We start from the raw sequence: 13,889 nt of genomic DNA on the forward strand, positions 1-13,889 counted from the left end.
ATCTTAAACAGTTTGTCTAGTTTTAGTCGACTAATAAATCTACAGTTGATTTAGACAAAATTATATATATTTTGACTACATATAATTGTATTGTTTCTGTGATGAATAAAATAAAATAAAATTGATTAAAGTTAGTCACTGATAATTAATCATGGTTTATAAATACTTATAAGCCATAAGCTGACTGAACTAAGAATATCACACACCTTAATTTGAATGTGATGCGACAATAAAGATTAATTCTGAACATTTAAATAAACCACTGAACAATATTTTCTTTCATTCAGAAATATCAAAATCAGGACAAACAAGTTGAATTCAAATTCACATTTAATTAATCTCTTTGTACAGTGGAAGTTGATATCGGGTCTATCGAGCCACTTTAGGACAGAATGTAACATTAACAGCTATTGTATTATGTGGAGAAGATTTGTACTTCTAGCACCGTGGAGCTTAGTTCGACCACTCAAAACTATACCACTCAAATAAGTGTTTCGTTTTACAGTTTTGGCAAAAAGAATACAAAAACAGTTCCCTGTAAAACTAGCAGAAAGAAAGACATTTCATCATAAAGATGTTTTAGTGAATATTCCCCTATGCTTCCATTATATGCCTGATGTCCTCAAGTGACGAGTATATTTCAGTGTCACATGCTGAAAATAGCTGATCTACAGCCGAGCTTGTAGATTTCAACACGCCACTGTGTTGTCTAATGATGATATAACTCTAAATAGGTGAGATATCTTCAATTGTTGCCTGTTGATTATTAGACCAGTGGTTCCCAAACCGGGGGGTCCTCAAATTATTTGGGAGGGTCCCCAGAGGATTAGCTTCATGTACAACATTGTTTTCTCACTCAACAGGTGGGATTCCAAATGGACCCTTACAGCAGGGGTTCTCAACGTTTTTGGCCGGGGACCCCCGGAAATGCTTTGGCAATGTCTCTGGACCCCCGCCCCGCCCCCTCCCGACCCCCAATATAACCATTTTGGGCGGGAACCCCTTTTGGTGTTTTAAGCATGGTTATAATTTAGCTATTGAAAAATAGCAGATCTACAAGCTCATAGCGCGCCACCGAGTGGCGCGCTACGAGCTTGTAGGTCTGCTATTTTTGAAAAATCGTGAAAATAAAATAACAAAATCTTTTTTTTTTTTTTAATAATAATTTGGGGACCCCCCAAAATAATTTGGCGACCCCCCCCCGAGGGGTCGCGACCCACGGGTTGAGAACCCCTGCCTTACAGGTCTGTAATTCTGAGAGTCTACAAATCAAAGGGACCCATGAGGGTTTCATTTGTAGACTCTCTTATGCGGCAACCTGAAACTGAAAGGTTTGAGAACCACTGTTTTTTGGGGAGCGTTTGGTTACCGTTCACTGGGTCATTTGGTTTATAGGGGAGCTTTTAGTTGATGTTCAGTGGGTCATTTGCGTCTCCATGGCCTGTGTATTGGCCCATTCCGGAGCAGCTGCTCGGATCTTTTCTAGGAGGTTGTTGACTTGGAAACAAAGCGATTGGATCTGTTTGTCCCAGGTGGGAAGTGGCTCACGGGCTGAAAAAATAACACACACAAAAACAACGAAGTGGGTCGGCGATTCAATGTACATTGAACCAACAAACTAACCCACTAGGGCTGCAGCTATGCCGATTACTTTTTAAATTAATCGAATAATTTTGATTCATTCTTCTTCATATATATATATATATATATATATATATATATATATATATATATATATTTTTTTTTTTTTTTTTTTTTTTTTTTGAGTGGTGTAAACCACTCCTACAACTGGCTTTTGTGTGCATAAAAAAATGACCATGGTTGCTATGTTAAAAAAAAATTCTGACGTAATTAAATCACACCCGGGTGAACTGGATGACCGTAGCAACCGTGGTCATTTTCTCTGCACAAAAAAAGCCAGTTGTGAAATCACATCCGGGTGTGATTTCATTACGTCAGCTCAGAGCTGATCAGGCTACATAATACCTTACCTTATTTCATTACGTCAGACATTACGTCAGACCACAGCTGATCATGCTATATAAAACCTTACACCACTCAGTTCACACGGGTGTGATTTTTTTATATATATATATATATATATAAAAAAGGAACTAGGCGTCTATTTTCAGTAGGCTTTTATTTATTTTTGCACCGGCCAGCACCGGGCCATTATTTGGTTACAGTTGCTCTCGAGCATGTTTTTTTGTGCAAAATGATAAGGTATGGTATATTGCAGTCATAGTCTTTATAATGAGAGAGAGAGCGCATCACCACCCCAGGTGCAGCCACTATGATGTGTGGGTCAATCCGTGGTGCACAGGTCCCGCGGGGTGAACAACACGGTTTATTGCCTAGATTCCGACCCAATATTGCAAGGCGGGTCAACCAACCCACGGAAAGAAAATGGCCTTAATTCTCTCTCTCTCTACTATTCTGTCTGAATCTGTCCCTCCCCTTCTCCTCCTCTCCTGTTGCACTCAATGTGTAGCTAAACTAAATTGATAAAATAACAGCTGCATCTAATATATCCCCACTCTGGGTATGTCAACTTTGAATTTGCCATAGGACAGTGTAGGCTATCGTTTCTATCGTCATTATCGTTTAATGTTCTCTCATTCACAATTACAAAGAACAGGAAAATAGATTGTCTATAATTAATTGTTTCTGAGCTAAACCGAACTTGTATGCATAATTACCTGCTGTTTCCTAAATGCTCTCTCTACCTCTCTCTCCCCCCTATCTCTGGATAGCAATTGATGATTGTGCATGGCGCAGCAGCACCGCAAATCCAAATGCTCTCATTATAAGCTGTAGCCTTTGGTTGCATTTGACTGGGCATCAGACCCCAGGCTGTTATTAGCAGCGGTGCACACAAGCGGTGCGCATGCGTTGCATCGTCAAAACGTTTGCTGCGCGGTAGATCAAAGGCATGCGAGGCATTAGAGAATGCTGACAGGCACTGAAAAGGCACTCAAATGAGATGTTAACGTCCTGTAAGTAGACCTAGAAAAAAAACTAGTGTTGACTAGTGGCTCTTATTTTGATGAGGAAGTCAGAGGACAGGAAGCCCATTTCAGTTGTAAACAAGCTACGATGACAGTTTTTTAAACGGAAAGGGAAAGTTATGTTGAGCTCAGCTGTCAAAGTGCTAGTCGCTAAACCACGTTAGCGACCATATTTACAATATGAAAACTATCTGTCACTTAAACAATGTAGGTTACACACGCTGGAATTAAACATGGAGTAATTCATTGTATATGTGTTGGACGTGTGTGGTTGTGCTAGGGATAAACGGACACCTGCTGCTAGTGGGATCCTCCTGCTGCTTAACGACTACAAATACATTGTCTAGTGACTCTGTACTAGTGTAGCTTTGCATCTGTTGCATCTGCCCGTGTGAATGCAGCAATGCGCACCAAACTACATGGCCAGGTGCTCCTTTGAGTACTAGCCCAAAGTAATAACGAAACCCCTGGTTATTAGGTAGTGGGCGGCTATTTGAGTCAGGGCTATTTGGAAATATACCGTTTTACAATCTGTCGCAAACAAATGAATGGAAACCATCCAAAATGATTGCATATGTCCAAAAATGTTACTTTTCAGGATTCAAATTTCGAGCTTGTAGATCTGCTACTTTTGGTGCAAATGTGTGGCACTGCATTATGCCTTATGCATCAATAGTTTAATTTACGAAAAAAGATCAAAAGTTAAAATATGGAGATATTTCTGCCAGACAGCAACGATATGCTTGTTTCTTGCCACAATGCCAGGTTGTTCTAGCAAAAGTTAAAATAAGTAAAAGTCACTGTCACTTACTCTCAAAGTGGACAATACTATCTATCTGGTCAATGAAGCCATTCATGCGACCCTCCGTTATCATCTGGGAGGCGATTTTTTCAGCCTGAGAATAAAGCACAAAATCAAACAATGTTAGAAGAAATAGTATTAATTACAATGCCTGTACAGTAAATCATAACAACCTCATGGTCTTTGCTTTAATGCCATCCCCAGAAATTTCAAATGAATGATACAATTACCGGTAATTAAAAAACTCTCAGGCATCGTAACCTTAGTGAAGGACTAGTCACTAGTGTGATATGCTCACTTCTCTTGGTATATGTAAAAAGCCTTGCAGCAGCGTTCTGTATCAGTTGCAGTCTTTGAATATTTTGCTTGTCGATACCCAAATATATTGCTTGCCGATACCCGACTCAAACAGAGTCGGGGTGCATGTTGGCTTAATGGAAACACTACACAAGTGGGTCCCAAACGGCCCTGTATGGGTGTGTAACTGTGAGAGTGTACATTTGTACACTCTCAGACTTATGGGGGTCCATGAAATGAAAACGTTTGAGAACCATTGTATACTAAATGGAACAGAGCCTTAATTACCGGTAGTATCATTACTACCACCTGTGAAGGAAGTAGGGAAGGTGCCTGGAAGTAGGAAGATTTATTCTGTGTGCATAGGGAACTACCTTATCCGCAGAGAGCTTTCGCCCAGGTGGGCGTGGTTATATGCCTAAACCTAACCTTAATTTTAACCTTAATCTCACAGTCAGAAACTAAAGTCCTTAAACCAGAAACCCAACCCCACAGAATAATAACCTCAAAACCACACCCAACTGGGCAAAAGCTCTGCGAAAAAGGCAGTCCTGTGTGCATAGAGCCTATTGTCTCACTTTTGCCGGAGGAATTTCCAACAAGGCCCCAAGCTCTTCAAAAGTGATGTTGTTGTACAGTTTACTGGCAGACAGCAGGTTGTGTTCTATGACCGCTCTGTCCAGGATGCTGGAACCTGGAAGAGAGAGAGCGCAGATAGAAAGATTTAGGAGAAGAGAAATTAAATTAAATCCCTATATATATTCCATACTGGCCTTGTATCTACGCATCCTTAAACCTTGTTTAAAATAGGTCACACACCCATTTTAAATATCCCCTTTTTCGCTTACATTTTTAAAACATGATTTCAAAATATTTCCCAAAAACAAATATTTTTTAATATTAAAGTTCGGGTCAGAACTTCAGAGAGACACCAAATGTCTTTTAGGTCTTGAGCTGATAAGGATTGTGAAGCCCTGCTGTGTGCGCCAGTGCTCTCGACCTCATCATCTGCCATGGTGGCCTTCTAATGCGGCATTAAGGTTTGTGAAGCCCTGCTGTGTGCCAGCACTCTCGTCCTTATCATCTGCCATGGTGGCCTTCTGATGCGGCATTAAGGTTTGTGAAGCCCTGCTGTGTGCCAGTACTCTCGTCCTTACCATCTGCCATGGTGGCCTTCTGATGCGGCATTAAGGTTTGTGAAGCCCTGCTGTGTGCCAGTGCTCTCGTCCTTACCATCTGCCATGGTGGCCTTCTGATGCGGCATTAAGGTTTGTGAAGCCCTGCTGTGTTGCCAGTGCTCTCGTCCTTACCATCTGCCATGGTGGCCTTCTGATGCGGCATTAAGGTTTGTGAAGCCCTGCTGTGTGCCAGTGCTCCCGTCCTTACCGTCTGCCATGGTGGCCTTCTGATGAGGCATTAAGGTTTGTGAAGCCCTGCTGTGTGCCAGTGCTCCCGTCCTTACCATCTGCCATGGTGGCCTTCTGATGCGGCATTAAGGTTTGTGAAGCCCTGCTGTGTGCCAGTGCTCCCGTCCTTACCGTCTGCCATGGTGGCCTTCTGATGAGGCATGAGCATGGCCGCAAACTCCTGCAGCTGGTTGCCCCTGATGATTCGATCCAGGTACATCTTCTCCAAGATGCCATAGGCGGCCAGCTGCTGACAGCGCTCGTCCTTGAACAGAGTGGCCAGCATACGGGAGCGCTGCTGGCCTGCAGAGCAGAGAGAGGAGATGAAGGCATTGATCAAAATAACAATTATTCTACATTCTCTAATTGTGTAGACGTCTTATACAGATGTTTAACAATTATTTAACTCTTGAGAGAGCGTAAAGTGAAACCAAATGTACACTCTCAAGAGTTATAGATCTAACAAGGGTCCATTTGATTTGGTTATCAACTCTCTGCATCATTTAGCTGGGGAGCACCTGTCCCCCCCCCCCAAAGGACCACTGGCGGGTTGAGAACCACTGACCTACATTGTATGAATTGAATACATAGGACCCGAATTAAAACAAGACCGCAAGGACTTTTTTGGTGTCATCCTTTTAGACCAAGTGTTTGACTGTACTGTACTCATCAGTCAGTCATGTGACCACATTTGACTGAGAGACTGCCATCGCGCAAAATCCAGCTTTTCACCAGAGGAGAAAAACATTTTTTTTTCTTTTTTCAAAAAATGAGTTAATAGCACAGGCAGACTCTTCACATACTAGAGCATGTCTGAAATAAGTGTCAGAGCTGAAATCGACATGTAAATATGAAATAAATGCTTAAACATGTAGCTAGGTGTAATGTTAGAGACCACAGAAGTGAACCTTTCAAGCCTGTTTTCTCAACTTGCTGTTTTCTGCAAGACATTACTCTATAAGCCATATCTCCAAAACTGGTGGGTCAAACTGAACAACCAATATGTCAATTTGAAGCTAAGATTCCCTGCTTTCAAATGATATGAAAAAAACGAAAATTCTAAAAAATCCAATGGCAGTCTCTCGATCAAATTTAGTCACGGGTAAACACCACTGAACCTATGAACATTACTATTTAATAGTAATGTTCATAGGTTCAGTGGTGTTTCCCCGCAGAGGCCAGTATGGTGCAGTGCAGTGGTTTACCTGCAGAGGCCAGTATGGTGCAGTTCAGTGCATGCTTCAGGGCTTCTAGACGCTCAGTCTCGTGGACAATGGATTTGTAGGACAGCTCGTTGTACCTTTGTGCAGCTTCAATAAACTTCCTCCTGAAGTCTAGGACTCTGGCATAGCAAACCTGGGCATAAACACAGCATGTAAGTCTACACGTCACGTGTCGTTGCAGTTTTGTAAATCAAATCTCCATATATTTGAATACATAATCAGGGTTTCTGCAGGTTTCAACAAGTTAAATGTAAGACTTGTTATGGCCCTTTGTAAGGCCATTATGAATACAATAGACTTAACATAACTGTTAAGTCTCAGGTTTCCAGAAGATGCCGGCATACCCGTTTCGGTTCGGTTGCTCGGCAGCACATTTGAACTGGAAACAGATGAGAAGGTAGTCACATGCGTTTCTGGTTCAAATCTGCTGCAGATTTGAACCAGGGCGTGTTCTCACCTCCGCGTCATCAGTGCCCATACCTGAGGCGGTGTTGGCGAAAGGGCCTTTCTGTGTGGAGTTTGCATGGTCTCCCCGTGTCCCCTAGGGTAGGTACCCTCACAAAAAACATGCAGTTTTTTTTTCACCCTGTCAGGTGAAAAGAAGCAGCTTGGACTACTCATGCATAGAAGGAAGCATGAGGTCTGCCCGCTGCCCCCCCCCCAGGTTGGCAGAGGACGTGTAGCGCCCAGGATTACATTAGATAATTGACACTGGGTGAAAGAATGGGTTGCAAAATCGTGGGATAAAAAATATTTAAAAGAAAAAAATCTGCTGCAGAGCTAATAAAATCAAGCTGAGGGAAAATATACCGTCAGGGGAAACAGGTATGCCACCTTCAGGAAACCTGAGCCTATTTCGCCCATTAAGACCAGAGGCCGATTCTACAAAGGCAGCAACAAAGGCCTTCTAAAATCGGTAGTTCTCACACTTTCAAGATTTTTACAAAAAATGTTAAAAAGTAGCAGATGTAGAACCTTAATAGTGTGGCACAAGAGGACATTTGGTTTCATTTGCACACTCTCAGAGTTGGGATTTTACGGGTGTATATTGGGGTCCCCAGAGGCAGAATATGGTATCAAATGGGGGTCCGTGGCCTAATAATGCATATCAAACTGGACGTCCGTGACATTAAAAGGAGCATTCAGTGATTTGGGTGATTTGGAAAACCACCCAGTCCGCCCCGGTAACAAAATGTGCACATGCACGCTCTACAGTGGGGGGGAAGTGCAACAGGCCAACAGCATGTGCACCAAGGCCCGCCCCCACTCGATCATGATTGGAGGAAGGCCCCTCTCATCCTGATTGGATGAAGGTTTTGCCACCCGCCACCAAAACTGAAACTAGGGTTTTTTGACCCCAGGGGCTCACTGGGGACAGGGAGGAACCCCTTATATGGTCAGCACACTCTATAGTAGGGAGGATTATCCAGAAAAAAAGAAAAAATAAGTGATATTTGAATTAAGTCAAATCACTGAATATACCTTTAAAGGGTCTGAGCAGCACTGCTATAAAGACAGCAGGTTGAATAATACCTTATAGTGTATCTGCAGCTGTTCATTAGATGACTCATTCTGAAGCAAGGAGGCTCTGTTGATGTAAGCTTCCGCCTGAACGGGATCGTCATCCTCCAAGTAGAGACGAGCAATTTTCAGGTACGTGTCCAACTTATAGTCTACATTGTACTGCCTGAGAAAAAGACAGGTGCATGGAATAAAGCAAAAATAATATCTCATGACTGAACCGCTTTGTCCCAAACTGTGATCCGTTTCCTTAAAAAAAATGAACACAGTAGCTTATGTAAGATGACAATGTTTCTTTATTACGCCCTCTGAAATTCACTCCGATATTCGTCCGGGGGGGAAAAAACGCACCAGTGTAGAAACACCCTTACAGATACGAGATCCAGTAAGTGAACTGGTAACTTACTTTTGTCCCGTTTCCAGGGGAATGCCGACCAGAACCTGAGCAGCATTTCTCCAGTCCCCCTCCTTTTCATAAATGGTTGCCAAGTGCTGCCTGATGGAGGCAACCTGAAAAACACATTGCAATTTACAATTAAGGCATTTAGCAGATGCTCTTAATCCAGAGCGATTTACAGTAAGCAAGGACAACACAAGGTAATACATAAAATGCATAGAAATAGTCATCTAGGATCATAAGTAAACCAATCAGTTTAACAGTTGCCCTGTGACAAAGAAAATCAATAATCTGTACAACAACACTATAGGATGCCAATAATGAATAATAATGGCATCTGTAATTCTATCCTTTGCATACGCCTGGAAAGTCGAGGCTAGGGCAAGTGCTACGCCTGGAAAGTCAAGGCTAGGGCAAGTGCTACGGCAAGGTGGAGTCTGAAGACTACAGCGGAAGATTGGGAGTGAGTCTGCAGTTCTACAGTAAGGTTGTTAAAGTTACCATGAATAGATTGAATACTTTATAATTAAGAGCAAAATGTAAACAAATTAACTGGTTACACCACACTAATATCTTTTTTTTTTGTTAAGGGGACAGGGGCAATGCTAATTCCTGATTTTCTTCTGAATTCTAGTCCAGTTGTTCCCAAAGCAAACGTTTTAGCTTGAGACCAAAAAGTGATTTTGGTTCCAGCCTGCTTCCCTGCATTCCGTGAATTTGTTTTCTCACTCAGTCTGGACAGGGTTCCATCTCCCTGGTAGGCGGGACATGTAAACAGCTGAAATCGACCCGTGGCTTCCGATTGGTCTGTGGTGCGGTTGGGGAAAAAACATGACATAGTGGACTACTGAATCAAATTCATGTTTACTTTTTACCATAGGTTTTAGTCTCGAGTGAGAAAAGCATGGATAGAGTGGCGCTGGCTGATGACGTATCAGCAACGTGTCTACGTAACAGGTGACGTTACGAAATGCGAGTCTGCTGCCTGCTGGCCAGACTGAGTAGCGAGTGACAAAGTACTCCTCAGAATAAATGCCAAGGAGAAGATCACTGAGAGACGGGTGACAGCCGGAATGTAGACGGCACCCGGGTGAGCAGTATGGGCTAGCGCCCCAGCTTGTGTCCTCCATGAGGAGGAAGCCCAACAAACCTTGGTGAGGCCTTTAGGAGGGCCATTATAATCCACCACTCCTGAATGCAGTGCCTGGTACTGGGAGTCTGGTGCAACGCACAGGTCCTGGGCCTGGTGAGAGCAGGAGTGGACCTGGTGAGACGTAGGAGGGGCCTGGTCAGGAGTCAACCCACAGAGCCTAGTCCTTCCACGCGCCAGATTTTGGTTCTCCCAGTACCGGCAGAGTAGTTCCGGAGCAACGGATTGTGTGGCCTTGTTCATTCCCTGATGAACTGATCAAGGGTAGCTACTGGGACGTAAATCGGGATTTGATCAACCCCGGCTGGGTTGCCTGAGTGAGGGGTATGATGTTGGAAGACTCGAAACCCTGTTGACCTCAGGAAACGTCACTGAAGATACGTCCCAGGTGCATCCATGCAATGTATTTTTGAGTGGTGTAAACCACTCCTACAACTGGCTTTGTTAGTCTGTCTGTGCTCAAAAAATGAGCATGGTTGCTATGGTCACCCAGTTCACACGGGTGTGATTTCATTACGTCAGACATTATTTCATTACGTCAGACATTATAGCCTGATCAGACCACAGCTGATCAGGCTATATAATACCTTACACCACTCAGTTCACACGGGTGTGATTTTTGAGTGGTGTAAACCACTCCTACAACTGGCTTTTTTGTGCAGAAAAAATGAGCATGGTTGCTATGTTCACCCTGTTCACCCGGGTGTGATTTCATTACAACTGGCTTTGTTTGTGCAGAAAAAATGAGCATGGTTGCTATGTTCACCCTGTTCACCCGGGTGTGATTTCATTACGTCAGACATGATTTCATTACGTCAGACAGGCTATATTACACCACTCAGTTCACACGGGTGTGATTTTTTAGTTATAGAGAGCTGCAGCTCTACTTACTTGCTCCTCAAAAGAGATCACCCTGGGCTGAATCTTTTCCAAGGTGAAGTGGTACACAGCCTTGGCTGTAACGTCCGGCAAGGTGGGGAGGTGAGTGCAGAAATCAGTGAGCAGTTGTCTAGAAATGACAAGACTGACATTTTCATTGACCACTGTAAGAGAGAACAGATTAAATATCACAGATTAGGGCCGTCACGCAAGATTACACATTTAGGTTGACAGGTCACACAATTGCAATTAAAAGGATCCCTGGATAATAAGACAAATATGCCTTAAAACATTATACTTGCCCGGTACAACTAAAATAAAAAAAATAAAAACACCTTAATATTGTATTTTTTTCATAAATAGAGAATCTTTCACTCAATAGGTGCTGCTCCTGTCACAAGTTGATGTCATATGTCCATGTGGTCTAGCCCTATGGAATGTATGGAGTGCATATGCTAATAAACGTTATGCTTCCTAAGGATAATATGAGCATCAAAGCAATATTTTAAATACTTTTTATTAGCATGTGCATTCCATATATTCCATAGGGCTGGACCACACAGACATATGACATAATCAACTTGCGACAGGAGCAGTTCCTATTGAGTGAAAGATTCTCTATTTATGAAAGAAATCAAATATTTAAAGTGTTTTTAATTTTAGTTATAGAGGGCAAGTATGTTTTAAGGCATATTTGCCAGGGTTCCTTTTAACAATTTAATTGTGTTTGTGGCATTGAACATTGGAACATGTGAAATACAAAGAGAGATTAAATGCAAAGAGACGTGCAGCTGACATCACATACTTGCTTCAACAAATGCCTTTAATGATTCCAGTTGATCTGCATCTGTGAATTGAATGGCCTTCTCCAAGATTTGTCGGTACCTGAAACAGAATTTAATAGATATCCAATATTTAAGCCGGATTTAGGCTATGCTCTGTCGTAAGATGTTGACATGGGAGTGATCTATATGGCCATGTACATTACATGTATGCAATAAAACTGGCTAATTCTATAATAAATACAGACACCAAGTCACCAAGCTGCTTCCCACACCACCTATTGCCCTTTGCTTCTATGGCTTTATATTTATTTATTATACCTTTATCTTTATTATTGTTGTGCACGCCATCTTTGATTGATTGATATTTGTATTCACAGTATGCAGAATGGGTACATTTCAAACGAAAACACAAGTCAATACAAAAACTTTACCATTGATTGAAGTAATTAACATATTGGAGAATTACAGTACAGTTCAAGCACAACTCAATACAAAACTGTTAACTGTGGACAACACCATAAAGCATTACAATCAAAGATTTGTACTCAGATTTATACATCATAATAATAATCTTGAATAAAGTAAACATACTATTAAAAACGTGTAGTTTGATGTGACAAGAACATTACTATTGGCAGCCAGGGGAGAGCTAATTGCAATGCTAATAGCTAGCTAACGCGTTATCTCGTTTAGATATTCTCTCAGTAAATAGCCCCAAGTGTGTATAATATCACAAACCGTAAACATTGTAATGTTTTTTGTTACGTGAATACGTACTTTGCGGCTAGATCTTTGTGAGATCCAGTGGAGTTCATCAGCCCAGCCAGCTCCTGTCGCACATCAGTCGCCATTTTGACCGTTGAGTATCAACAACTTCTTCTTCTTGTTCCTTTGTGTATTTCCGGCAGATTGAACCGGGCAGTGCCACCGGTCTCCCTTGTGGCCAAAACTGTTATGTCAACGATTATGCCATTGAAATGGTGGGTAATACATTGTGTGCGTGTGTGCGTGTGTGTGTGTGTGTGTGTGTGTGTGTGTGTGTGTGAGAGAGAGAGAGAGAGAGAGAGAGAGAGAGAGAGAGAAGAGAGAGAGACATTACAGTGGAGAAAAATAAAACTTCTGGAGACTCAGATTAGAATACAGGAGGCTGCTTAAAAATGTTTTAGCCTATTTCCATGTGTAAAGGGCAGGGCATACATCTATCTATTATACATTATGGTAGCGTGGTGTACGGGGCCGCGTCCAAGACAGCGCTGGACAGGCTAGACGTCATACAAACCATGGTGCTGAGGCTCTGCTGTGGGGCCTTTAGTACTGCTCATCGAGATGGGGGAAATGCCGCTATGGCTAAGGCGCGTCAAACTGGGGCTCCAATACTGGATCAAGCTCAGTGGGAGCAGTCAAACGCTCCCGGCTAGGTGCTTGTTGCAGGAGGAGGAGGGAGGCAGGCACGAGCCGTTCATAGCGAGAGTGAACCAGTGGGCCAGGGAGCTAGAAATGGGGCGGGGGGGCATAGCGGAGCACGTAGGCTGGCCCCAGAGCTTGATGTGGACTTGAGCTTCCTCCAGGTGGAGGACAAGGGGGAGGTGAGAGCAAGGGTGGAGGAATACCTCAGTAGGGCAGCTAGGGGGGGCAAGACACTAGTCTTCACGGATGGGTCCAGAGACCCTGTTAGCAGGAGGGCAGGGTTTGGGGTCTACGTCGAGCAGCTGGAGCTAGAATACAGTGTCCGCATTTCAGACAACAGCTCGGTGTTCACATCAGAACTTATGGCAATACTGTGGGCGGTTAGATGGGTGGAACAGGGGAGGCCAAAAGAGGTGGTCATTTGTTCCGACTCTGCAGCAGCACTAGAAGCCCTGAAAGGGAGCAAAAGCAAGGCCCGCCCAGACCTAGTCAGAGAAATAGTAAATGTCATGTGTAGAGTGGGGGGGGGGGGGGTCCCAGGGCATGCGGGGGTAGGAGGGAACGAGAGGGTGGACCTCCTTGCTAAGGGAGGCCTGGGCAGGGAAGTAGACGTCCGACTACCCCTGGGGAGGGTGGAGCTCAGGGGGCTAAGCAAAGAGGGTTTGGTGAAGGAGTGGCAGGCGGGGTGGGAGAAGGAGGGCAGGGGTAGGCATTTTCACCATGTCCAGCCAGCTGTAAACAGAGAGTGTTGGTGTAACTTTGCGCCACGCAGGGATGCGGTTAAAGTATGTAGAATGAGGCTGGGGCACAGTGGCCTAAACAAAAACCTACGGCTAATAGGGAAACACGACACCGGGCTATGCCAGTGTGGGCAGCCGGAGACAGTGCGGCACATCTTTTTAGAGTGTAGGATGTATAACACAGAAAGACAGGTGCTCTTCTCGAGGATGACAGAGGTAGGAATAGAGGCTCTTTCTATTTGCTCTTTATTTGGCCACAGTGAGAATCACCAGC

General features: G+C 43.5%; 1 protein-coding gene across 1 annotated transcript; it reads right to left on the minus strand.

Moving 5' to 3' along the window:
* Positions 1-312: 312 nt before the first annotated feature.
* Positions 313-12,393, minus strand: cops4 (COP9 constitutive photomorphogenic homolog subunit 4 (Arabidopsis)). Its single transcript, XM_079524187.1, has 10 exons — positions 12,246-12,393; positions 11,489-11,568; positions 10,696-10,847; positions 8,664-8,767; positions 8,270-8,423; positions 6,719-6,869; positions 5,646-5,816; positions 4,686-4,801; positions 3,820-3,904; positions 313-1,551 (listed from the first exon to the last, which is right to left on the minus strand). The coding sequence occupies exons 1-10, from the start codon at positions 12,317-12,319 to the stop codon at positions 1,415-1,417; spliced, it is 1,224 nt and encodes a 407-aa protein (XP_079380313.1). The 5' UTR covers positions 12,320-12,393; the 3' UTR covers positions 313-1,414.
* Between the last annotated feature and the right edge of the window lie 1,496 nt (positions 12,394-13,889).

The sequence above is a fragment of the Electrona antarctica genome, assembly GCF_951216825.1.
Source record: "Electrona antarctica genome assembly, chromosome: 16".
NCBI classification, from domain to species: domain Eukaryota; kingdom Metazoa; phylum Chordata; class Actinopteri; order Myctophiformes; family Myctophidae; genus Electrona; species Electrona antarctica.